This window comes from Equus quagga, chromosome 19 (genome assembly GCF_021613505.1).
Source record: "Equus quagga isolate Etosha38 chromosome 19, UCLA_HA_Equagga_1.0, whole genome shotgun sequence".
Taxonomy (NCBI): Eukaryota; Metazoa; Chordata; class Mammalia; order Perissodactyla; family Equidae; genus Equus; species Equus quagga.
Window position 1 is genome coordinate 11,260,491 of NC_060285.1, and position 24,017 is coordinate 11,284,507.

At 58.1% G+C, this 24,017-nt stretch overlaps 2 protein-coding genes across 3 annotated transcripts; both read right to left on the reverse strand.

The window, feature by feature from the left end:
* Nucleotides 1–1,267: 1,267 nt before the first annotated feature.
* Nucleotides 1,268–11,957, reverse strand: NOL12 (nucleolar protein 12). Of its 2 annotated transcripts, XR_006886092.1 has the most exons (7): nt 11,820–11,957; nt 10,591–10,696; nt 10,263–10,311; nt 9,603–9,745; nt 6,913–7,010; nt 4,431–6,477; nt 1,268–1,479 (listed from the first exon to the last, which is right to left on the reverse strand). XR_006886092.1 is itself a non-coding variant. In XM_046645933.1 (6 exons), the coding sequence occupies exons 1-6, from the start codon at nt 11,900–11,902 to the stop codon at nt 6,312–6,314; spliced, it is 645 nt and encodes a 214-aa protein (XP_046501889.1). In that variant the 5' UTR covers nt 11,903–11,957; the 3' UTR covers nt 4,358–6,311. The 2 variants fall into 2 exon arrangements, 1 of the variants encoding a protein (XP_046501889.1); XM_046645933.1 differs by lacking the exon at nt 1,268–1,479 and having other exon boundaries at nt 4,358–6,477.
* A 4,668-nt stretch (nt 11,958–16,625) lies between these two features.
* On the reverse strand, nt 16,626–19,866 carry LGALS1 (galectin 1). Its single transcript, XM_046646791.1, has 4 exons — nt 19,747–19,866; nt 18,425–18,504; nt 17,151–17,322; nt 16,626–16,823 (listed from the first exon to the last, which is right to left on the reverse strand). Exons 1-4 carry the CDS (start codon nt 19,753–19,755, stop codon nt 16,677–16,679), a joined length of 408 nt encoding a protein of 135 aa, XP_046502747.1. The 5' UTR covers nt 19,756–19,866; the 3' UTR covers nt 16,626–16,676.
* Between the last annotated feature and the right edge of the window lie 4,151 nt (nt 19,867–24,017).

Genomic DNA, 24,017 nt, shown 5'->3' on the forward strand with positions numbered 1-24,017 from the left:
GGGTCAAACCAGTGTTCACACTAGGCAGTGTCTCTGAAATGGTGAATCACAGACAGATTTTCACTCCCTTAGTGATGACTTAAATGACACCCACTCCAGGAAGCCCCCCCCCCAACCCCCCAGCCAAGGTTCGTATTACTCCTTGGTGCCGTTCACATTGCAGACCATGTGACTGCGCCCCCTGGAGGTGAGCTCAGGGATCTCGGCCTCCATTTCTTTGGGTTTGTTAGCCCATGGGGCAGTGTCAACGTATGTATCCAAGGTGTGGCTTGTGTCCCTGGGGAAGGACATCTGCCCTCTGGATCCCTCCCTGGGGATGTGCACGTGCCCAGTCAGAGCCTACTCACGACTTAAGTCCTGGCTTCAACTGCTAGGCAGGGAGTAGGCAGAACTCAGGGAAGACAGTGTCCTGGCCAACGGGGGCCCATCCCAGTGTGCGTCACCTGCAAAATGGGCTTAATGGAATGGCCGACCTTGTGGGGTTACTGTGAGGACTCGGTGAGCTAAACCATGCAACGAGCGGTTGGTATACACTGAGTGCTCAACAGATGTTATGATTATTCTCTCTCCTCCAGTCTTCTCTCTGCCCCCACAGCTACGGCCCATGAAATGAAGTCCCTGAGGGCAGGGACGACCCTGTCGTGCTCACCAATGCATCCCCGGTGCCTGGGGCTTGGCAGGTGCTCAGTCAATGCTTGGTGAGAGAGCGAACGGGTGCCCCCCAAGAGGAGGGTCTCCCCACCTCCCTGCCTCCCCCTGCATGACTGCAGCTGGGCCTTGGAGCCTCCAGCGCCCCCAGTGCACCCTCCACGCTGCCACCAGGGAGATCTCTCTGGAACAATCGCTGATCCTGACTTTCCCCTGGCGAAACCCCCACCCCAGGGCTCCCCCTGCCCACTGGGCAAGTGTCCAGATCCTTGGCTCAGTGTTTGTGGCCCTTCGGGGTCTGGGCCCTCTGGCCTCTGCAACTTCCTCTTCTCCTCTGACCACCGCCCCCTTTTGCTCACCAAGGGCCCTCCCTCTGCACGCACTCCCCCCCGACCCCCGGCCAAGCCTAGTCATCTCTCAAGCTTCGTATCAAGGGTCACCCCCTCTTGGAAGCCTTCTTGAATGCCCTCCTCTCTGCTCTGTGCCCCCTGGGCCTGTACAGAGGTCTGTCCTCTAACACTTGATGGAACCCCTGACCGTCAGGAGCACTTCCATGTGTCTGTCCTTCATGAATGTAACGACCACGTCTCATTAGCCATGACAGAGTAACTTCTGACCTGACTTCACCTCTCTGAGACTCAGTGTTCTCATCTGTCAAATGGAGCTGATACCCACTTCACAGCACTGTTGTGAGTTAACGGTGTAACTGTCTGGCACATCAGAGGTGCTCCATAAATTTGTTTACCACCCTCTTTTGTTATGTGTCAATCACGGTGACCAGCGTGGAAGGGGAGGGCGAAGTTCACTGGACAGGGAAGGTCTCAGCAGGGCCTGGGAGAGACAGATATGGCGATGGGAAGGAGAAAAAGGTAAATTCAGAATCTTGCAGACAGGCAAACAAGGCACTAGGGCCAAGAAAATTCTAGAACAGATTGTTTCAAGGGTTATTTGGGAGCACCTTCAGGGGAGAGGTATGGGTCCCATGTAATTCAGCCTGAATTGGCTGAGAACCTCTAGTGAGACAGGTCCTGGGCCAGGAGCAGAAACAGAAAGTACTGGGGGCCAGCCCTGTGGTGTAGTGGTTAAGCTCACCACACTCCTTCGGCAGCCCGGTTTTGCAGGTTCAGATCCTAGGCGTGGACATACACCACTCATCAGCCATGCTGTGGCAGTGACCCACATGTAAAATGGAGGAAGAATGGCACAGATGTTAGATCAGGGCTAATCTTCAACAACAAAAAAAGAAACAGAAATTACTGGCACACTTCTCACTCAGAAGGCTCAGGGTCTGGTTGGGGGGACAGACATAACCAGGTTACAATGTGTTCAGTGTTTAAAAGAAGCAAACACACAGTGTCATGGGAGCCCAGATGGAGAAATGATTAAGTCCCAGGGTGGGAAGAGGGGGTCAGGGAAGGCTTCTGGGAGGAGGTCGCTCAAGGACGAGGAGAGTGGGAAAGGCTGTGAGAGCCATCTGTGAACATCTGCAGAGCGTGTATGGTGTCTGGAGGCAGCAGATGTTACCTCAGAACAAGGAGGACCTTTCTAAGGACTGACCGGCTCACAGCGGCACAGGCGGGGAGCTCTCCAAGCCCCGGATGAACGGGGAGCCCCTCACCAGAGCCACCTGCACAGCCAAAGGGAGGTCAACGGCTCGAACTTGGGGCTTCAAGCCCTCTGAGGTCGAGGGGACCTGGAGAGGATGGAAGCTTCGGCTTCCCTGACATCAGAACCCCGCCCCCCACGGCTCATGACCCGGGCAGGCAGCTCCACCGGGCCTGCTCCCCTCATGGCCCTGGGGAGACCTCAGGCCACCCAAAAACAGATCCTACGGGGAGAGAGTTCTTTCCTCCACTGAGCCGAGGCCTGGCTCCTGGTAACCACGGCCAGCGCTGCTTGTTGTACAGGAGCCCCCCCTGATCCACGGCGGGCACCTTCCAAGACCCCCAGTGGACGCCTGAAACTACAGATAGTACTGAACCCTACGGAGACCATGTTTCTTTCTATAGCTACCTACCTTGATAAAGTTTAATTTATAAATTAGGCTCAGTAAGAGATTAACAATAAAACAGAACAATTATAACAAGACACTGTACTTAGTTATATGCATGTGGTCTCAGAACATCCCTGGGTACTGCCCTCACCCACGTGACGGGAGACGACATGCCTACGTGAGGAGATGACGTGGGGTGAGGACGTAGCATTATTTTTGGACCGCAGTTGACCTTGGGTAACTGAAAGGGAAACTGCGGATAATGGGGGACCACTGCACTAGCACAGGGCCTGACCCCCCGGGGAAGCTCAGTGTGCTAACTGAGGAACAGAGAAGCCCCTGCTGTGGCTTCAGCTCCACCCAGTGGGAACTCATGTGGTTCCTCCGGACAGCTCTTCACATATTCGGCTTCTGCGGGAGCATCTGTTGCATGAACCCCAGTATCAATTCTCCCCTTAGTTAGTAGCACAATCCCCAGTTCTGATCTGGGCACGTGGTTCTCCAGAACAGGCCACAGTGCCCAGCCTTCCCGGCAGCTGGGAGCTCCCTCTTCCTCCGACCCCGTGCCTCTGCCTTCTGCCCGACCAATGGCACGTGACAAGTGTCAAGTGTTCTTCAAAGGAGAGGCATGTTCTCCACCCCTTCCTCCTTCCTGCTGGCTGAAAGGCAGATATGATGGCTGAAGCTCAAGCAGCCATCTTGGACCATGAGGTAGAAGCCATGTATTGAAAACGGCACACGGCAAAAAGCTAAAAGCCTTCCATCCCAGCCTCCCAGGCCCAGGCTAGTTCTCTCCCATCTTTGTTAACCTGAGAACTCCTCTCTTATATAAGCCAGTTATTTTTAAATTTCGTTTTATACTATATGCAACTAAATCTAATCCTTTTTTTTTTTTTTTTGAGGAAGATTAGCCCTGAGCTAACATCTGCTGCCAATCCTCCTCTTTTTGCTGAGGAAGACTGGCCCTGAGCTAACATCCATGCCCATCTTCCTCTACTTTTTATATGTGGGACACCTGCCACAGCATGGCTTGACAAGCGGCGCCATGTCCACACCCGGGATCTGAACCAGTGAACCCTGGGCCGCCAAGGCGAATGTGCACACTTAACCGCTGCGCCACGGGGCCGGCCCCCCCTTTTTTTTTTTCAATTTAAAGATTTTTTTTTAATTGTTTTTATTTTTCCTTCTTCTCCCTAAAGCCCCCCAGTACATAGTTGTATTTTCTAGTTGTGGTTCTTCTGGTTATGCCATGTGGGACACCGCCTCAGCATGGCTTGACGAGCAGTGCCACGCCCGTGCCCAGGATCTGAAGCAGCAAAACCCTGGGCCACTGAAGAAGAGCGTGAGAACTCAATCACTCAGCCACAGGGCCAGCCCAAACCTAAAATTGTTCTTTTTTTTTTCCTTCTTCTTCACCCCAAAGCCCCCCAGTACACAGTTGTATCTTCTAGTTGTGGTCCTTCTGGTTGTGGCATGTGGGACGCCACCTCAGCATGGCTTGATGAGCAGTGCCACGTCCGTGCCCAGGATCTGAACCAGCAAAACCCTGGGCTGCCGAAGCGGACTGCACGAACTTAACCATTCGGCCAAGGGGCCGGCCCCCTAATCCTTCTTGATAAAGCTCCTCAAGGCCCCAACCCTGAGGACCCACAGGATGGGGAGCAGGAGAAAGAAAGGATCCAGGCATGGGGGATGGAGAGAGGGGCTCTGGGGAGAAAAGACAAGTTCTCCAGAAGGTTCTATTCCACCACTCCTGATCCTAGGATTGGCAAAAATCCCTGTGACTCACCTTCCTTGGTCTGATAGAAGAACTGATGGCACACAGGAGAGAGCAGATGAGAATTTAATACTAGTTATCAGCACAAATGGTAGACGTAAATTGTAAACAACCTCACGTCACTGGGGGTGGGAGAAGAGACCCGGGTCAGGCAGACAGACAGCAGTAGCTGCGAACAAACACAGCAGGTGCGACAGAAGTGGATCGTGCACATGGCCTCATTTCAGCCGCGGGGCAGCCCTAAGAGGTAGTTATCTTGTGTCATCTCACAGACAGGGAAACAGACCCAGAGAGGTCAGCCCAGCGAGGAGCTCACGCGGTGGCCGAGTGGCAGAGGCAGCATTCAAACCCAAGCCCTGCTGTGCGCGCTCCCCCTGGGCCCAGCTGTTCCGCTCACAGGGCCCTGAAGTCAGGGCGAGGCTCCCACTGCTGCCCTGGGCTGAGAAGCAGAACCACCTGGAGAGCGCGCTAACAGGTCCCACCTTCTGCCCAGGACAGAGGCGGCCCAGTGGAGCGAGGCACCCCACCCCAAGCACAGGCGAGAACAGGAAGGCAGCAGGAAGAGCAAGTGGAAGGAGCTGATAAGCCAGGTCACAGGGCCTCCCAGTCACAGGCCCTGAGCTTCGAGTTCCCAGGCCCAGGCGTGGCCTTCAGCCATCAGCAGCCGGTGGGTTCTAACGGTGGCATGGGAGAGCGCCTGTCCAACGGGCTGCTCCTGGCAGGCCCACAGACCGCAGCTCCCTGCTCCCTCTCCTCAGGAGCCTCCCGCACGCAGGGCTGGGCAGCACCTGCAGCTGTGCTCTGGTCAGCCTGACCCTCTTCTGCACTAGTCCACGAGCTTCCCCAGGGCTGAGGGCACGTCGCTCCCCTTTGCAGTCCTGGTGTTAGGGCCCAACGTGGTTCCCCTAACCAGGGCACAACCCGAAACTGCTGTGCTCCAGCCCCAGAATCAGAGGGACCCTAAGTGGCAAAAGGGGTCTGACGATGCTCCAGAACAAGTGCTCTGGTTGTCGTCACTGGAGCCTCATCTTCCTGCCGCAGGGGGCCTGGATTCTGCCGACAGCCCTGCCGGGTCAGGGCAGCAAGGGATGTGAAAGTGAGCTTCACCCAAAGATCCTTCTGGAAGGAGCATGAACAAATGGCAGCCCTTAGCCCAGCTGGCCCCCTGAGGGCTCTGCTCTGAAAGGGCCACACCTGCAGGCGAGTGAGAGGCATCTTCTCTAGAAAGGACTACTCACTCACTCCCTCCTTGGTAGCTCTGGCAGGGAGCTGACGGAAGCGGGGGAAGCTGCCCGAGTTTGGGGCTGGGGAATGTGCCAGGACTCATGTCCTCCCACCACTTCAATTTCAGCCAGGAGAGAGGGGCCAAGGAGGAGGACAGGCCCCGAGTCTCAGCCAGGACAGGGCAGAGCAGACCCTGCTCGCCCACCTGCCCCGCCGTGCACCGTTCAGAGCAGCGGGTAGACTCTGCACTCGACCAGCAGCTACGCTGGCCTTCATCCCTGTTTAAGGACCTGGACCTACCACCACCTTTTCACACCCCGGGGGAGATCTGCTGAGAGTGAGGATGGACCCACTCCCCAACTGTCTCCACCACCCCAGGGGCCTGCCCTTGGCACGGGGCATCAGGGCTGGGGACAAACACAAAACAAGTGCACTTAGTTTCACAAATCTGATGCAGGCCCCAGGGGGAGACATTTGGGAAGATGCCCAAACTTAGTCCCAGAGGCTCCTGGGGGAGGCCGGCTCTCAGCTGCCTGCTCCTTCAGGCTCCAAGCCCCAGGCTGCAGCTGTGGCGTCACTGGCTCGGTGCAGGCTGGGTTGCGGGGACAGCCAAGCTGAGACAGGACAGGTCCCCGCAGCCCCGGCTGGAGCCCAGCCTGGCTCTCTGGCTCACTCCCCGCCGTGCCGGGCTTTGCCAGTCAGCCGGCGGCGCTGGCTCTTGCTGGTACGAGTGGCACTCGGGGGCTTCTTGGTGGAGTCCTGGGCCCGTCGGGGGTGTTTCCTCTTGACCTTTTTGCGACTGTGTGCGTGCAGTGATGCCGTGAGAGAGGAGATCCTGTGGGAGGGTGGGAGGCTGGTGAGGCTGGGGCCTGTTTACCCTGGGGAACAGGGCAGGGGTGGAAGGTTGTGCAGTGGGGTGACCGATGGCCCGGCTCACGGAGGGGAAGTCAGGACATGCCCCGAATGCTGGGAGTACCAAATCCATCCCAGAGGCCACCTGCTCGGACCCAGAGGGCCACCAGTGACTCAGCTTGTAGAGAAAGGCCCCCAGCCTAGCACTAAGGGCACCAGGGCCAAACTTCTCAGGGGGTGCACGCAGGAGGCAGTGAAGAGGGACCGAGGACCAGTTGACAACAGAGCAGAGGGCTGTTCCGGGCCCCACCTGTCCCACACCACCCAGCATGGGCCAGCGAGAGGTGACTCTGCAGGACCGGTCACCAATGCCAGCCATGAGGGGCAGGCTCAGAGGGGAGGAGAGGCAGGGGCTCACCGCTGGGAGAGCAGGGGGTCCCTGGACTTCCTGGGTAAGGCTCTGGTCGGCTTCTCCACGGACGCCGCCTCCTCCTCAGACCCGTGCCCAGCCCCTTGCTGAAAAAGCACAGGACAAGACTGTCACAGAGAGCGGTGGATCGAGAGGGCTGGGCTGGGCAATCACGCCTCCGTCAAGTCGGGGCAAAACCTGTCACCTCCCCGGCCTGGGTCAGGGCTTCCAGAAGGCCGTGGGCAGAAAAGCCATGGATGCGCGGAGGTGGGGATGGCCCAGGGCACAGCTGTGTTTCAAAGACCTCCTCTGCCTCAGCTCAGAGCAGACTCCCCGGCACTCACACAGAGAGCGCTCTGACACAGGGACACGGAGAGAGCTCTGACACGGGGACAAGGAGAGAGCTCCAACACGGGGACATGGAGAGAGCTCTGACACGGGGACAAGAAGGAGAGAGCTCTGACACGGGGACAAGAAGGAGAGAGCTCTGACACGGGGACAGGACTTGCCTCTGCACTGGACCTTACTGAAGAACCAGCACGAAACAGGAGAGGGTGAAATCAGTAAGGATGCGACACAGCAGTGGCTCTGGGGCTTAAGGACACTGTGACCCAGGACAGGAAATGTGGCTTGCCTTGTACCGTACATGTACATGTGTGTAAATTCCTACACAACCAGATGCAACCTTAACTGAAACAAGCGTTTCACGAGACAACACTTTCTGTGATGCTTTCTGAGATCTTTATGATATTGCTCTTTTTTGTTTGTTTGTGTAAAGTTGGCACCTGAGCTAACAACTGTTGCCAATCTTTTTTTTTCCCCTGCTTCTTCTCCCCAAATCCCCCCCGTACATAGTTGTGGTTTTTTTTTGAGGAAGATTAGCCCTGAGCTAACATCTGCTGCCAATCCTCCTCTTTTTGCTAAGGAAGACTGGCCCTGAGCTAACATCCATGCCCATCTTCCTCTACTTTATATGTGGGATGCCTGCCACAGCATGGCTTGCCAAACGGTGCCATGTCCGCACCCGGGATCCGAACTGATGAACTCGAGGCCGCTGAAGCGGAATGTGCCCATTTAACTGCTGCGCCACCAGGCCGGCCCCAATATAGTTGTGTATTTTCAGTCGTGGGTCCTTCTAGTTCTGGCATGTGGGACGCCGCCTCAGCATGGCCTGATGAGCAGTGCCATGTCCGCGCCCAGGATCCGAACTGGTGAAACCCTGGGCCGCCGAAGCGGAGTGCGCGAACTTAACCACTCAGCCACGGGGCTGGCCCGTTCTTCTTTTTTTTAATGCTGGCTGAAACCTGCTAATGACTCACAACCCATAGGTTGAAAACTCACTGTCAGTGCACACAGACGTGCCGTGTTATTGCTGTGTATCACGCAATGGGAGTGACCACGGTAAACAGCTCTCGTAAGGGTTTCTCATGGATTAACCACTTTTATCCTCACAGCAACCCCACGAGGCAGCTGCCATCATGAGCAACCCCAATTTACTGATGCAGGGAAGCAGGCACAGCAAAGACACCTGCCCGAAAATGCAAATGAAACCACAGGGAGACATCACCTCACGGCCATCAGAGTGGCTGTTACCAACAAGACAGGGAAGAACACGTGCTGGCGAGGGTGTGCAGAAAGGGAACCCTCGTCCACCGCTGGTGGGAGTGCAAACCAGTGCGGCCACTGTGGAAAACTGTAGGGAGGTTCCTCAAAAAATCAAAAATAGAAACACCATATGATCCAGCTATCCCACTACTGGGTATTCATCCAAAGAAAATGAAACACTAACTTGAAAGGACATATACACCTCCACGTTCCCTGCGGCATTATTCACAACAGCCAACATGGAGATAACCTAAGGTCCACCGATGGATGAGTGGATAAAGAACACATGGTATATACACCCAATGGAATACTACGCAGCCATAAAAAGGATGAAGTCTTGCCATTTGCAAGAATATGGAAGGAACTTGAGGTCATTAGGCTAAGAGAAATAAGCCAAATGTAGAAAGCCAAATACCATATGACTTCACTCATAAGTAGAAGATAAAACAACAAATGAACGAACACATAGAGAACAGATCGGCTACCAGAGGGGAAGGATGGGGGGAGTGCGAAAGGGGTAAAGCTGCACGTGTGTGCGGTGATGGGTGGCAACTAGACTCTTGGTGATGAATACGATACAGTCTATACAAAAGCTGAAATATAATGATGTGCACCTGAAATTTATATAATGTTATAAACCAAAGTGACCTCAATAAAAAAATAAATTAAAAAAAAAAGAGAGCCAGCCCTGACAGCCTAGCGGTTGAAGTCTGGCGCTCACCGCTTTGGCGGCCTGGGTTCATTGCCTGGTCTCGGAACCACACCCCCTGTCTGTCAGCTGCCGTGCCGTGGCGGCGGCTCACAGAAAGAACTAGAACAACTTACAACCAGGATATACAACCACATACTGGAGCTTCGGGGAGGAAGGAAAACAAAGAGAACAGATGTTAGCTCACGGTGAAATCTTCCCCTGAAAAAAAAAAAAGAAAAGAAACCTGCCCAAGCTCCCAGGGCCACTCGGCGGTGGAGCTGGCCTCTGAAGGGAAAGGGCCCCTTGCACTGGAATCCCCATGACATGGACCAGTCCACAGCAACCCCCTGGCAGACCAGTCTGCCCCTGTCCCTTCTTCCCCAGGGCTGGGCATGAGACCCACCTCAGCTGAGGGCAGCCCGAGGAGCCGGGCCCCCGAGAGGTCCAGGTCGCTGATGGTGGTCACGGTGACAGTGTGGTTGGGGTGGTCGTACTGCACCGACTCTGTCTTTGCCGTCACCAGCCGGTCCAGTTCATCCGCCTCCTCTGTGCGGGGTGGGCACAGAACCAGGCGTCAGCCCCAGGGCACGAGCGAGCAGGCTCCAGCCCCCTCCCAGGTCTGGAGGGCAATGGCCCCGCTGCTCTATGGGAGAGGACCCAGGAAGTCACGGGCTCCGGAGCCTGGCCTGCAGACAAATGGTCTGAGTGATCCAATTCCTCCTCTCAGTCTTTAGGGGACCTCAGACCCGGTCCCCACCTAGGACAAACCCCACATGACACCAGGAGCTGCTGCCGCCCGTTCCCCTCTACGCCCAGTCCCTCCAGGCCTCAGAAACCGGGCTTTCTGTTCAGGATCCATTTACCAAGAGGTTGGCGTCTCCTTCTCCTGGTCTCTGATCCATTCATGTTTAGAGGACCACCCTGGCCCCCAGGTCACCACCAAGTCCCCCAGAACTAGGGAAGTCAGCTTCTGTGCTGTCCCCATACCCCTCCCACTTACCAAGGAATTAGTAAACCCAGGCCCGCTGGCTATTCTCCAGATGGGGCCAAGGACAGGACTTACCCAGCGCCTCCTCTCTCTCCGCCAGCATCTTCAAGTATTCCTGGTGGCGCTGAAACCAAAGGGAAGGGACACAGCGAGTGTGGCCTCAGCCCAGCCCCAGGCAGGGGCACTGCTCACCTCCAGGGTGAGACCACAGCTAGGAGTGAAAGACCAGGAGGTTTCACCCTAACCCTTCCCAGGCCCGGGCCCACAGTGTCTCTACTGGGACACACTGCTCCCCAGGCCTGCCCATACCTCCCCACATCCCTGCAGATGCCCCGATTCGGGCCATGAGAGGCTGCCAGTCCCCTGGGAGTCAGAGACTCTCTCCCGCCCTCCCCCTCCGCACCTCCTCCCGGAGCTTCCTCTGCTCCTCCTTGAGGCGCTGCTTGATCTCCTCAATGGCTGCCTTCTTCCGCTCCACCTTCCGCTTGTGGAAGCCTGTTAGGTACTCCCTACAGGGAAGAGGCAAGGAAGAGTCAGGAGAGGGTCAGGAGGAGACACAAGGAAAGGGCTCGCTCCAGGAAGAGAAACACAGCTGCCACTGCTCCATGTGCAGACACCACGCCAAACACGCACACGTGTTAACTCACGTGATCCTCACCACAACCTCTGTAGTAGGTGCCAATCCCCATTTTACGGAATGGGAAACTGAGGCACAGAGAGGCAAGGTTACCTGCCCAAGGTCACAGAGAGTGTAAGGTTGGGGAAAAGAGGGAGCGGCTGCCTCCCTCCACTAACTGCCCTCCAGGGCTTGCAGCTTCAAGCAACGGGGCCAGGTGGTGGGCATGGGTTGTGGGCTAGGGGCCCCTTCTAAATTGGCAAACTCCAATACCCAGTGAATTAAGCCACTTTTAGCGGGACTTTCAAGGCCACCCTCACTCAGACTTCCACAAACCCTCCACTGGGCCAACACCCCATTTCCCCAGGACCCTGCCCCCGGGACCACCTGTAGTGCCCGCTGACGCCGCCCTGGGTTCCTGATGATGCCCCAGCATTTCCCTCCCTCCCCCTACCTGATCCCAGCCCCTTCTCATCTCTCTAGTGTTGGCTGAACCGTTCCCGTCTGTTCCAGGGCCCAACACTAGGCTTTTCGTTGACCCACAACCATATGCCAAGGTGGCACTCTGGGGACATTTGATGGACCGGACGCTGAAGCTCAGGGTCCCGCTCAGGGGTCTCAAAGTTTGGCACACACACCGAAGGAGCTTAGTAAACGTCTGGAGAGTGAACAAACGAACTGAAGCCACTCATTTCATTCATTCATCATCCAGCAACAACAGCTGGGAGTCCGCCGCGTGCGGGACGCCGGGCGGGGCTGGGCGGGGCTGGGGAGGTAGAAGCCACCTGCGCCCACCGAGCCGCGGCTCTCGGGCCACAACCCCTGCGAGTGTCTGGCAAGCCGGGGAGCCGGGACGCGAACAGCTGAACGAGTCCATGCCACGGGGCGGGGCAGGGGGCGGGGCCGCGGCCGAGGGGCGGGGCCGGAAGGGCCGTCCACGTGAGCGCGCGCCGCCGCACCTGGACTTGGCCATGCCCCGCGGCCCGAAAGGGATCCAGCCCAGCCCTGGCACTCACCGCCGCTTCTCCTCGTCGAAGCTGAGAACGAGCCGCGGACGCCGGTCGTCGCCATCTCGCTGCTTCTTCTTGCTGCGGCCCATGGCGGAGAGGCCCGGGCGGCGCGACGCCCACCCGCCCGAGACACTTCCGGGTGCGGCGTTTTCACCCTTCCGGGGGCGCCTCGCCGCCGCGGTGCACCGCAGTTCCGCTCGCCAGGCTCCGCCTTTTAAAGGGGCCGCCCCGCCCCCACCCCCCACCCCCCCACCCCCGCAATAACATGCGGATCCCTGCCCCCTCGGCGACTCGAAGCGGTACTCCCTCTCCTAGACTAGCACCGGTGAGAGCGAGGCCCCGAGGTCCCAGGGTACCTAGCACACGTAGGCGCTCAATGCAGAATTATTAGTGAATGGCCAAAGATGGCTGATCCTACTTTTGATTCTGATGTCAACTCGGTGGTGGTCTCCGAGAGCACGTTTCAGGAGCCAAACTAGCTGAATTAGAATCCTGGTACCCTAATTACAGCTGCATGGTCCTGGACCAGTTGCCCTCTCTGTGCCTCCATTACCATATTTGTAAAATGGGGATAATTATAGTGACTTTGTAGGGTTATTGTAGAGCGGTGGTGTTCAAAGTTTGGCATGCATCAGAATCCCTTGGGGGGCTTGCTGAAACCCGGGTCATGTGGCCCCACCCCAGAGGTTCTGATTCAGCTGGTCTGGACTGAGCCCCGTAATCTGCATTTCTAACAAGTTTTCAGGTGATGCTAATGTTGCTGGTCCACGGACCAAACTTTGAGAACTATGACTGTGAGGGGTAAATGAATTATGTAACGTGTATATAACATAATACGTGCCACACATCTTGCTACACAAGCCATCTTCCTTCCCTGTGCCTCAGTTTCCCCAAGTATGGAATGGGGGTGTAATAACACCTCCTCTACTGAAAATGAGGGCACGCATGTGAAGGTATTCAGCAAAACAACACCCGAGGGGGAATCTTAGTGACTGGGATTGTATGCCTGAGTCCCCCATCCTCAACGCATCTGTGCCGGGTGCTGCAGACAAGCTGCTGCCCTTGCCTTCAAGGACTGGCGGTCCCGCAGGGCCGATGATCATCCGTCCAGGGGAGGAAAGCTGCACAGTGAGAAGCACAGGAGGCTGCAGGAGCTCAGGGTAGGCTCCCCCAGTGTGGAAGGCTTCCCAGAGGAGGTGACCCCAGAACTGGCTGACAGTGGAGATAGCAGAGGAATAAGAGACTCTTAGGACCCAACCCTCTCCTTTGATAAGTGACTGGAGCCCAGAGAGCAAGTAAGCACAGGTGTATTGAGTGCCTACTGTGTGCCAGGCACACAGAGACGGGAACTGTTACCTCAGAGAGGGGAAGCCACTTGTCCAGGGTTACCCTGCTGCTCTGTAGCAAAGCTGGGACATGAACCTGGGCCACTGGCCTCATGGCCCAGCACCCTGGGCTGCTGGCCTGAGGGATCACTCCCCCAGGAGCTAGCATGCCCCTCTGGAGGGCAAGATGCGGGCTCTGACATGAATCTGGGAAGGAGCCAAGCACACAGTGGGTGCATCTCTCCTTGGATGTTGAACCCATTCTGCGATGGTCGTCTGCCTGGGGACTCCGTGTTGGGGCTGAGAGGAACTTATCCTTCCAACCCTGAATGGTGGGGCCTCAGGGTGATGAACAACTGCCCCGCTTCCCCTCGCCCCTAATGGCTGTGCCCTAGCACACCGTGCCACCTTGGCACCCTCCCTCCGGGTAGAAGCATTGCCCAGCGAGCGACCCTCTGCAGCTGGGCTGCCTCCTCTGAGTTCCAGGCACTGAGTCTCTGGGCTGCTGTTTACGGGCTCCGCCCCTGGCCCAAACTGGCTGTGGAGGAAGAGAGGGAAGCAGCTGCCTCCGGACTCCATAAGTCACAAACCTCCCTGGGCCCCTTCCCTCCCCAGGGTTCCTTCGTTCCATCTCCCGCTGTCCTGAGAATGTTTTCAGGCCCCACAGCCTCCCTGTGAGGTCGGCACTGCTTTAATATGTCATACAGGTGAGGAAACGGAGGCTCAGAGAGGGCAGGGACTGGACCAAAGTCACCCAGTGTCTAAGTGGGGCACAGTGCCACTCCCCGCTGCTGCCTTCTAGGTGGCGTGGCTCTGCCCTCCCAGAGCTTCCAGTCTGGCACAGAGACAGAGATGGAGTGAGGGGACAGCTGCTCCTGCGGGACCTCATGTGGGTCCCTGCAGCCCACCCAGCCCAAGCTGCTGGCCACGCGGGGCTCAGGGAGGCCTCCCGGTGCAGAGTGAAGTCCGCCACCTCCAGCAGGCGCCATTGCTCCAAACTGTCCCTGGGGAGTTTCAGGTCCCCTCGCCCCAGGAAAGGAGACGAGGGTCTGCCCACCCCACCCAGGTTCCAGAAGCTTGAGAGCCCTTTACAGCAGCTCACGGTCTAAACCACCCACCACCCTTTTGGGGTTGTTTCCTCCATGAAATTATTTTTATGTTTATTGAGCACCTACTATGTGCCAGGCACAGCAGGAGATGGCACGTTCTCTTAATAAAAATGATGAAGAGGATGAGCCAAAAGAATACTAGCAGCTGCCATTTACTTAGCTCTGTACCCCATTATCTCTTTTGAGGTATGAGCCCCATTTTACTGAGGCTCAGAGAGGTGCAGTCACTTGCCCGAGGTCACACAGGCAAGAAGAGCAAGTGCTGAGGGTGGAGCCCAGATGGTCTAAGGGCTGGACTGACTTAATTCTCTGATCCCAGTTTCAGAGGCTCCTGGGATATGTCGAGTCTTAAAGGAGGTGAAGGAAACCAGCATTTGCAGAGCCCCAACTCTGTGCAGGCACCATGCGTTTCTCTACATCGTCTCACCTAATCCTTGCAGCATCCCCACAGGGTAGATGCTGGCATTAATGCAATTTGATAGACGAGGAAACTGACGTTCAGAGAAGTTGAGTAACTGGTCCTAGGAGCTGGGGTTTGAACTCAGGTCTGTCTGACTCCGAGCCCAGTTTCCTCTGCCCTGCTGTAGTCCCAGTCCAGTACGGTGGGTGTTCAGCCAGCGTAGGGAGAATCAGTGCGGGTCAGCGGGGAGAATCAGTGCGGGTCAGCTGTGAGGACCAGAGAACAGCAGCCGAAGGGACACCTCCTGCAATGTCCAGCAGAGGGCGGCTCTCCACAGCCAGCCTTCCAGAGCTGTTTCTCTCTGGGTGGCCACGTGGGTGCCCCAGGAGAGCCTGGAGATTGGGTGCGGCTCAGGGCAGCCCCCAGCATGTGCCTTCCCTCCTCCTTGGCCCCCTTGTAGAGAGGTGTCCCCCAGGGGACCCGCTGAGATGGGAGTCATCCACCCCAAAGGGCCCAGGTGCAAATAACGACCCCTAGTTTATAGATGAGGAAACTGAGGCTGGGGGTGAAGGAGACCTCCCCAGGGTCCCACAGCGGGTGCCGGCTGTCCTGGAGAGTGAGAGTCCCCAAGCCCCACCCCACACACACCTCAGGAGGCAGTGCCCTGGGGTCATGGGGGAGCCCACTGAGGTTCCGATTCTGAGCTGTCTGGAATATTGGCCCAAGTCCCCAGGGCTGTTCCCGGGGAGGCGGGGCCCCAGCAGCAGACAGCGGGAAGGAAAAGGTACAGAGAGGCGGTCAGTCTGCGGGTGGCCCAGGCGTCAGCTCAGGCCCCATCCCTTGTGCTGAGTGAGTGTGACAGGCTGGGTCAAGCATTGCCCTCCAGGGGGCCAGAGCCTGGCTGGTCCTGGAAGACACGCCCTCTTTGGAACCCAGGAGAGGAGAGGCCAGCCCAGCGAGGAGTGAGTCTCCCACACTCTCAGGGAAGAGGCTGTGGGCAGCAGGAGGCCTCTGGGAGCCTGGAGGTTGGGTGGCCTGCCTGCTGCTACTTCTTGGTTCCCTGCAGGGGCTGGCATATCTGTCCCCACGCCCCCACACCCCATTTTCTCCTGTACAGAAACGGGCCAGCAATTGGTGCCAGGGCCGGCGTCCAATCTGTCTTCCCCGTGTTGGGCTGAGGGTCCTGCCCAGGGCCAGAGCCAGCGGTTTCCAGACCAGCATCCTGGCTGCCCTCACATGCCAGCATTGGGGTGTGCAGCTTGGGGAGCACCCTAGGGCTCAGCTGCGCCCGGCACAGACCAGGGAGTCGTTCACGTCATCACTCAGAGCCTGTTTCCTCCCCTTCAAATTGGGATAAGAGTGTCTCAAGAGGTGGTTCAGCAAGAACAGGAAACCACCACCCGCTGAGCATTTACCAGCCACCAAACCTGTCGTCCTTCGCAGGGCTCATTGAGTCCTCACAACAACCCTACAATAGGCTGCGTGCTGTTACCCCCGAATAAATGAACATACCGAGGCTCAGAGGTCAGTACACGTGCCCAAGGCCACAGAGCTGAGAGCGCCGCACTGTCTGAACCGGCTCTCTTTCTAGCTCATGAAGACAGATGAGAGGGGCCCCAGGGCCTCTCCCCCACCTCCCTCTGTACCACACCGGCTGCCAGGGCATGAATCCTTGTGTCCTTGCGTCTTGCCCCCTGGTTTCATTTATTTGACAGTTTGACATCTTTTGAGCACCTACTGTGTGCTGGGGCCCACTGGGTTGGGAGCCGTTGGAGGGCAGTGACTGGGTCTTATTTGGTAGTTACCGAGCCTCCTACCGTGTCCTGAGCTCTCTGCTTGGTCCAGGGGACCCCGGGGAGGAAGACGTCACTAGCACTTAGGAGGTGTGCATTGAGGAAGTGAACGGAAGCGCAGGAAGGGGCAGGGCCTGGGGAGTTGGGGGCCCCCCCTTCCACCCCCCACACACAGGAGGCTGGTCCAGGGAGAGCAGAGGCAGCTGCCTTTATTGGGGGCCATGGGCTGGCTGGCTTCACTCAAAGGCCACACACTTGATCTTGAAGTCACCATTGGCCGACAGGTAGTTGACGGCCTCCAGGTTGAGGCGGTTGGGGAACTTGAACGAGTAGCCATCCGGCAGCGTGATGGTCAGGTCTGCCTTGTCGAAGGAGATGCACACCTGGTGGGGGAGGGGCAGTGAGAGCGTGGACCCCCGCAGCAGGAACCTCAGCCCCGCAGCCACGGCCACAGCTGCAGGTCCCAGGTCCTCCGAGCCCTGTCCTCACGCAGCCTTGACCACAGCCCCACTTCGTGGGTGAGGCTGCTGAGATTGGGAGAGGGGACGACGCTCACACAGCAGGTGACGGGAGAGACCGGAGGGGAGATGGGGGGAGGAAGAACAGGCTGGGGAGGGAGGGCAGGCTGGGACATAGGTCTCCAGCCACCAAACCCAGCTCCACCCCAGCCCACCCAGCACCCTGCCCCTGGCCCCCAGTCCCCAGCCCACCTCCATGACACTTCCAGGCTGGAAGGGGAAGGCCGACTCCCGTTGCTCGGTCCCCCAGGCCCCGCCATCCTTGCTGTTGCACACAATGGTGTTGGCGTCCCCGTGCATGTTGAAGCGAGGGTTGAAGTGCAGGCACAGGTTGTCGCTGTCTTTGCCCAGGTTCAGCACAAAGCTGGGGGCAACAGGTGGGAGTGAGGCCTCCTCCACCAGCTGCAGCCCCTCCGTCTGCGCCGCACAGTACCCCACTAAGGCATCTAGCTGGGAGAACTCACTGAGGGGGAGGCAGGAACCTGGATTCCAGTTCTGGCTCTGCCGCCTCCTTGCTGTGTGACCTTAAGCAAGTCCCTGTCCCTCTCTGGGTCTCACTTTCCTCATGTGCACAATGGGGGCTGCACAGCTGCCTGCTGGGCTGACAGCCAAGACTCTCACGAACATTAGTTTGTGTCCCAGCCTCTTCGGTCAAGGTCGGAGACACCCTCCACATGGTGCCCTCTGGGAGGGCAAGTGTCCTGTCTGTCCTGTATATCTCTCTACCCCTGGTGCCCAGCATGATTCACGACACACAGTAGGTGCTCAATAACTGTGAGGCAGCGGATGAACAAATAATTATCACAACAATACACTTGCCAAGTGTAGATAATGGCAACACCTACCTCTGAGGGCTTCGTAAGAGTCATATGAACAGTGCACACGATGTGTGCGGCTCTTTATCGCGTCAGCTGGTCATCAGCACTGTCATTGAGAGATCCAGCATCTCACTTCCTCCACACAACCACCTCCCCCCTCCATTAACTGATTAACAAACTGACGCTCAGGGCGGTAGGTTGACTGGTCCAAGGTCACATGGATGCTGGCTGAATGAATGATGGGCGAAGGAAGGACGAAGGAATGAAAGGGTGAGTGAGTGAGGAACTCGGGAAAGAGGAACCTGAGAGGAGAGCAGTGGGGGTGACACCCTCCCATCCCCCTCTCCCCGCCCCCCTGTAGCCTCAGGTCCCGCCCAGAACGGGGGCAGGGGAGGGCGAGCCAAGGTGGATGAGGCCGCAGCTGGTTTGGTTTAAGAGGCTCCAGCAGGGAGGGAAGGGGGTAAGAATGGTGGGGGCTTCCAGACCTCGCGGAGGAAGTGACTCATCCAGACAACGCAGCCTCAGCGGCCGCCGGCCTTAACCCCTTCCGAGCCCGGGGATGGAGCGGGCCTGGCCGGCCACGCCCATACCAGATGCCGGGCTGGACCCTCGGCTCCGAGCCCCCGCCGCCCGCCTTCGCCCCCTCACCTCTTGGCGTCGGGGGCCACTTCGCCCCGCACTCGGAGGCACTCCCCGGGTTTGAGATTCAGGTTGCTGGCGACCAGACCCTGCGCAGACAAGACGCCGCCCAGCCGGGTTGGAGGACGCAGTGTCCGGGGTGGGGTAGGGTGGGGTCGTCCCCACCCTGGACCCTCCCACCAGGCCAACGGGCAGCCTGGGGAACCGGGTGCAAGTTCTAGCCTCTCTTTCTCTGTGTGGCCCTGGGCAAGTCCCTACTCCCAACCCATCAGTTTCCTACCGGTAAGACAACTGAGGTTCTAGAAGCCAAGATCTAGAAGTTTCTGCGGTTCAGCTTGGGGATTTTGGATTCAGAGTGGCCTGGAAGGTGGGGTGCTATATACCCCACGGCCTCATTTGATAGATGGAGAGAACCACATTCTGGGTGGGTCACACTGCGAGTTGGTGGCAAAGGGAGGTGAACAGAGGAGTCTGCCTGGCTGCTGGGGAGGAAGCGGCCTGGGGCTGGGAGATCTCCCACCAGCCCCTTCCAGGCCCCCTCTACAGAGAGGTGCAGGGGCTGGAGAGGAGGCCCCTAAGGAGCTCCGCCAGGCCCCTCTGCAGAAGGGAGAGCAGCCAAGGGCAGGAGTCTGCAGTCTGGTTGGCTCCGGGTTAACAAGATGGAGCGCAGAGCTTAACCGGTGTGAGGGGTTCCTTCTGCCAGAAATTTGAACCCTTCCCCTCAGGGCCTGGAAGATTCTCGCCTCCTTCTCTCTCCCTTTGCACCTCGCCTCCAGCCTGGGAGTGGGTGGTGGGGAATTCCCCCAGCCCCGCCTGACCAGCCTTGGCAGAACCACCCTGCAGCCACTAACCCAGGCAGGCGCTGTCCCAGATCTTGGCGACTTTTCAGAGCTCTCTAGAGCAGAGGGTGACTCTGCCCTGGCCCAGTGACTGGGGACAGCTGCAGGGGGGAGGGGACAGGAGGCTCTTTGGGGTAGAGAAGGAGGGGGAAGGGACAGTGGTCTGGGAGTCATCAAAGCGCCCCCCCCCCCTTGGCCACACCCTTCCCACTACCATTTCTCAGCTGCAGAATGTCAGACCTGGGCAGGAAAAAACTGTGCTGCTGTCTGACCTAGAGCAATCCAGAAAACTGTTAAGCCAGAGAAGGCCTTGGGGGACCATGGCGCCCACCCCCATTTTACAGACGGGGCCACTGGGCCCAAAAGAGAGAAGGTACTTGCTCAGGGCCACACTGTAGGGACTAGAACCCAGATCCTGATCTGCCCCCACTCTCCCCTAGCTGTCTGTCGCCACGCCACCCCTGGGCCTTGGGGCGGGGTCCCCACACTCACACAAGCCATGACTGAGGCACAGGAGGATGTTCCTGAGGACCGCGGCACCAGCTGTCGGAAGACTCCACCCGAGAGATGGGTCCTGGGCGGCTCCCACCCTTTTAACTGGCCCAGACCCCAGTGGGTCCCGCCCCCTGGAAGCTCGGCCAATTGTAAGTCAGGACAGGGATGGAGGCCACTGGAGGCGGAGACAATGGACTTTTGAAGCAAGTTCTGGAGCAGAGGTGACCAATCAAAGTGGAGACCCCCCTCCCCCATTCCTTCTAGCCACTCCCCCAGGGTCCAGGCTCCACCTCCCATTCTCCTTCATCCCTCCCTACCCCCCCAAAAATTGCACTGTGGTGGGGACTCGGGGAAGCCAATGGAAAATAGTTTGAGGATGAGCTAGGCCCAGAAGTTGGCGGGAAAGGGGCCTAGGGCCAGCAGGCTGAGCCCAGGGGGCACTCAGAGAAGATCGCTAAGGGGGTGCAGGGTGCATCAGGGAATTCGAGCTGGGCATCCTGAAGCTGCCCCTGGCTGGGGACCAGGGCGTGGCCTGCTCCAGGGACCTCTGCAGAGGCCCAGGACCCATTGACCATAACGCCCTGGCCCCACCCGGGCCTCTCCTGGAAGCAGGGATTGTGGCTGTCGCAGTGCTCCTCACAGAGCTACAGAAAGGCTGGGCCGGTGCCAGGCCTGAGGCGGCGGCGGGCTCAAGGCTGAGGCCTCAGCCCTCCTGAGAGGTCTTCTGGGGATTCAGCCCCTGCCTGACAGCCGCTGGCCTGTCTGAGAGGGTCTGGCTGGGAGGGGGCCCAGGGTGGGCCAGGCCAGGAGGGGTTGGGGGTCCTGCTCTGTGCAGCCCCGCCCACTCTCCTCACAGCTCTCTCTCCCAGGCCAGGCCTTTCCTTTCCCTCTCCAGTTAGCAGATATTTTACTGAGCACCTACCATGTGTCCTGGCCCTGAGCTGGCCTCACAGGATTCCAGGATGAACTCCTCCCAGTCCCTGCTCAGGCAGCCCACTGCTGGGGGCAGAATCTGGCCATGAACACAATCAAGACCTAGCGTGATGTGGGCTCTAAGGGACGTCATGAGCAAGCGCCATGGTGGGATGAGACTGTCCAGAACGCGAGAAGGTGGGTCTTGAAGGATGGGCAAAGAAGGAGGGACTGGCATTCCAGCACAGGCAAATGCTCAGAAATAAGAAAGCACAGGTCTGGGGACTGTGAACCTTTGGGCGTGGCTGGAGTTCAGGGTGTGCTGGGGACAGATGGGGCATGAGGCTGGGAGGCCAACAGTACCTGGATCATGAAGGGCCTCACTGAGGGGCTTGGACATTGTTTTATCTGAGGGTGCTGGGGAGCCACAGAAGGTTATAGGGAGAGTGAGTATCAAGGCCAGATTTGGGCTGCAGGGAAGATAAATGTAGCAACAGAGTTGAGAGTGGGTCGGAGGGCTGCTCCCCTCACACCTAGGAATCAGGTAGAGAGAGGGGTGTGGGGAGCACTGGGCGAGGTGAGGGCCTTGCTAGGGGAGTTGTCAATGGGACCTCCTTCTCCAATCACCGGCCACCTTCTGAAATTGCCAGCATGGAAGGGGGAGGAAGGTGCGGACCAGGAGTGACTCACATCTGGAGGCCAGGCCAGCAAACCCACCCTGCCCTACGCTGCCCCCGAGCCCACCTTCCTCCAGATGGCTGAAGCCCACCCTGGCAGAGGAAGCGTGACGGTGCATGGGGCTGTGGGAAGACCCAGAGAGGAGGCCGGGCTGCACCCCACGAGCCCCTCACCCCTCCTCCCAGCCCAGGCGGCCGCCTCAGAAACCAAGCACAGCAGCTTCACTTTTTCCCCCAGGGCCTCGCCAAAACCTCAGCCTGGGGAGGGGTGGGCGGGGCCAGCTCCACCACCTTTCCTCTGCTTCCCTCCCGGGCCCAGACACCCCTCGCCAGACGGAGGAGCCCTGCCCGGAGGCCAGAGCTGCTTCAGGCACAGTCCTCGCCCGCCTGCCATCAGGAAGCCTGGCTGGCTGGGCTCTCGGGGCCCCAAGAGCGGCTTCTCCTGACCTGGAAGATGGCCCAGCACCAGGAAGTGTGTGCTGTTGGACGAGGGGCTGCTTTCTTCTCCTCCAGGGTCAGGCCAGCCGAGGGCTGGTAGAGAGGCAGCGTGGCATTGTGAACAGGCCCCTAGGGGAGTCTGGGGACTTGGATTCTGGTCTGAGCCCTGCTGCACTCTCCCCAGGGCATCCTGGCAAGTTGCTTCTCCAGGCTTGCCTCAGCCTCCCCATCTGTAAATGCGGGAGGTGAGACCCTGCTCTCCCACACAAGGTTAGTAGAGGATGGCACTCAGGTCTGTGATCCTAAGCACATGATTGGTTTTCTTCATGGTCTCAGAAGGTTTTAGCCTCCTCTTGTCTGTTTTCCCAGGCCGAGTTTACCTTCCTGGGGTCAACACTGCTGGGAGGTCTCCCCCCACCCTCCTCTCCTCCCCAACAGCCCCCTCCTGCCTGGGCTGCGGTGGGGAGTCTCTCCGGATTCCAGTGTCCCCTGTAACAAGGCCTGTGGTTTTCCGGGGGGAGGCAGGGACAAGGTGTCCTGCATGCCCACCCCCGCCCCATCCTCAGGGCCTCCAGGGGTGGTGCCCTCTTATCTGCCAGGCCTGTGCCCGGCGCCTTGCTTTCATGCGCTATCTCCTTTCTTCTTCACCTCCCTGCTGCTTCGTGTCTGCCAGCTGGGTTGAACTCTGTGCAGGGAAGCTGCTCTGGGCCGTGAAACGAAGCCGCTGTCAGAATCGGGAGAAGAGAGGCAAGTCCTGATTTGGGGGCTGCCTGGCTGTGGCTGTGGCCAAGCTCCTTGACCTCTCTGAACCGTTCCCAGGCCTGGCGAGTGGGAGCGTTACCCATTCGCCGGCTGACGAGAGGATTCCAGGAGTGGCATGTGAGGGACTCAACTTTAGTGCTCTCTCCTGCACCCCCCAACCGGGGCCGAGGCCCCCACCCTGGAGACTCTCCTCCCCCTCTCTGCCTGCAGCAGAGGCAGCCAGCTCTCTGGAATTCCTCCATCCTACAGGCTGGACCTTGGCTGCTGCCGTGAGAAATGAGCTCAGCAACTTTGGACGGGGATCCAGGCCCGTGCAGCCCTTCTCCCCCTGCCTCCTCCCCCCCTGCCCGCTCTGGCCCTTTCTCTGTGAAGGCTGCGCCTCCTCCAGCTGGAAGCGGTGGGGAGGGCTGCCAGGCCCACGCGGATACCGTCCACAGCCCCCGGCCCCCAGCCAACCTGGCTGGCCCGGCCTGGGCAGGTGGGGGTGATCAGCGCCAGCTCCAGAGTCCCAGAAATCGGAGCAGGGAGGGACCCTCGGCATACCACGCCTGACCTCCTCCTCGGATGATGCGAAAACCACCAGCAAGAGTGGCTACTTGACCAAGGCCACACAGGGAGCTGGGGCTGAAGTCCTTTCACCTGCTAAGCCAAAGAGAGAACACTGTGGCCCTGGGGTACCGGGACCTCAGAAATGATCTCTTTGGGAGCTTGCTCCATGAAGGGTAGGAAGGACTAGTGGGGAGGTGCCCCCAGCTTCAGGCACTTTTCCAGCTGGTTTGTGCGGGAGCCGACCCTCACTTACCTGCTTGTTCATTCTCACCTCTCTGCCTCCTCCTCACACACAGTGGGCCTCTGTCACTCTCGCCCCCCGCCTGGTCTCTGCCCCCTGCCTGTGGGGATCTGCTCCTCCTCTCACGTGAGGTCTGGGTGGTCCAGCCCGTCTCAGTCATGAGCCCTCCAGGGCTCGGGCAGGAGCGCTTTCTGCTTTTTTTTTTTTTTTAATGTCTTCTTTTAAAATAATTATAGACTCACAGGAATATAAGAGCTTTTCAAGAGCTTAGAAAATATTTGAGACCTGGAGAAACAATGTATTGGATCCAAAATACTAAAACAGCAGAGCTGAAATTAATCAGTGTTTACTGCGCTGAAATGAAAACTCGCCCGTCATAAACACTGTGTTACATTTGGAAACAATTTGGTAGGCTGAATTTTCTTACTTCAAAGATGTGCCCAAGTATTCCTAGAGGCTGGTCACCCCTCAGTGAGATCCCCACAGCTAAATAATGTCTACTTTGAAAAATGTGGAGCAAAAAAACCCACCCCTATATATATATATATTGAAGGTGGGCTTTGGGTGCATTTTAGTGTTTTCTATCCTGCGTCTGGGGTCTGTGTATCAGCAGAGTTTTTGGCTACAAGGAATAGAAAAATCAACAGAAATTGCTTTAAAATTAAGGAAAATTTTCACATAACAAGAAG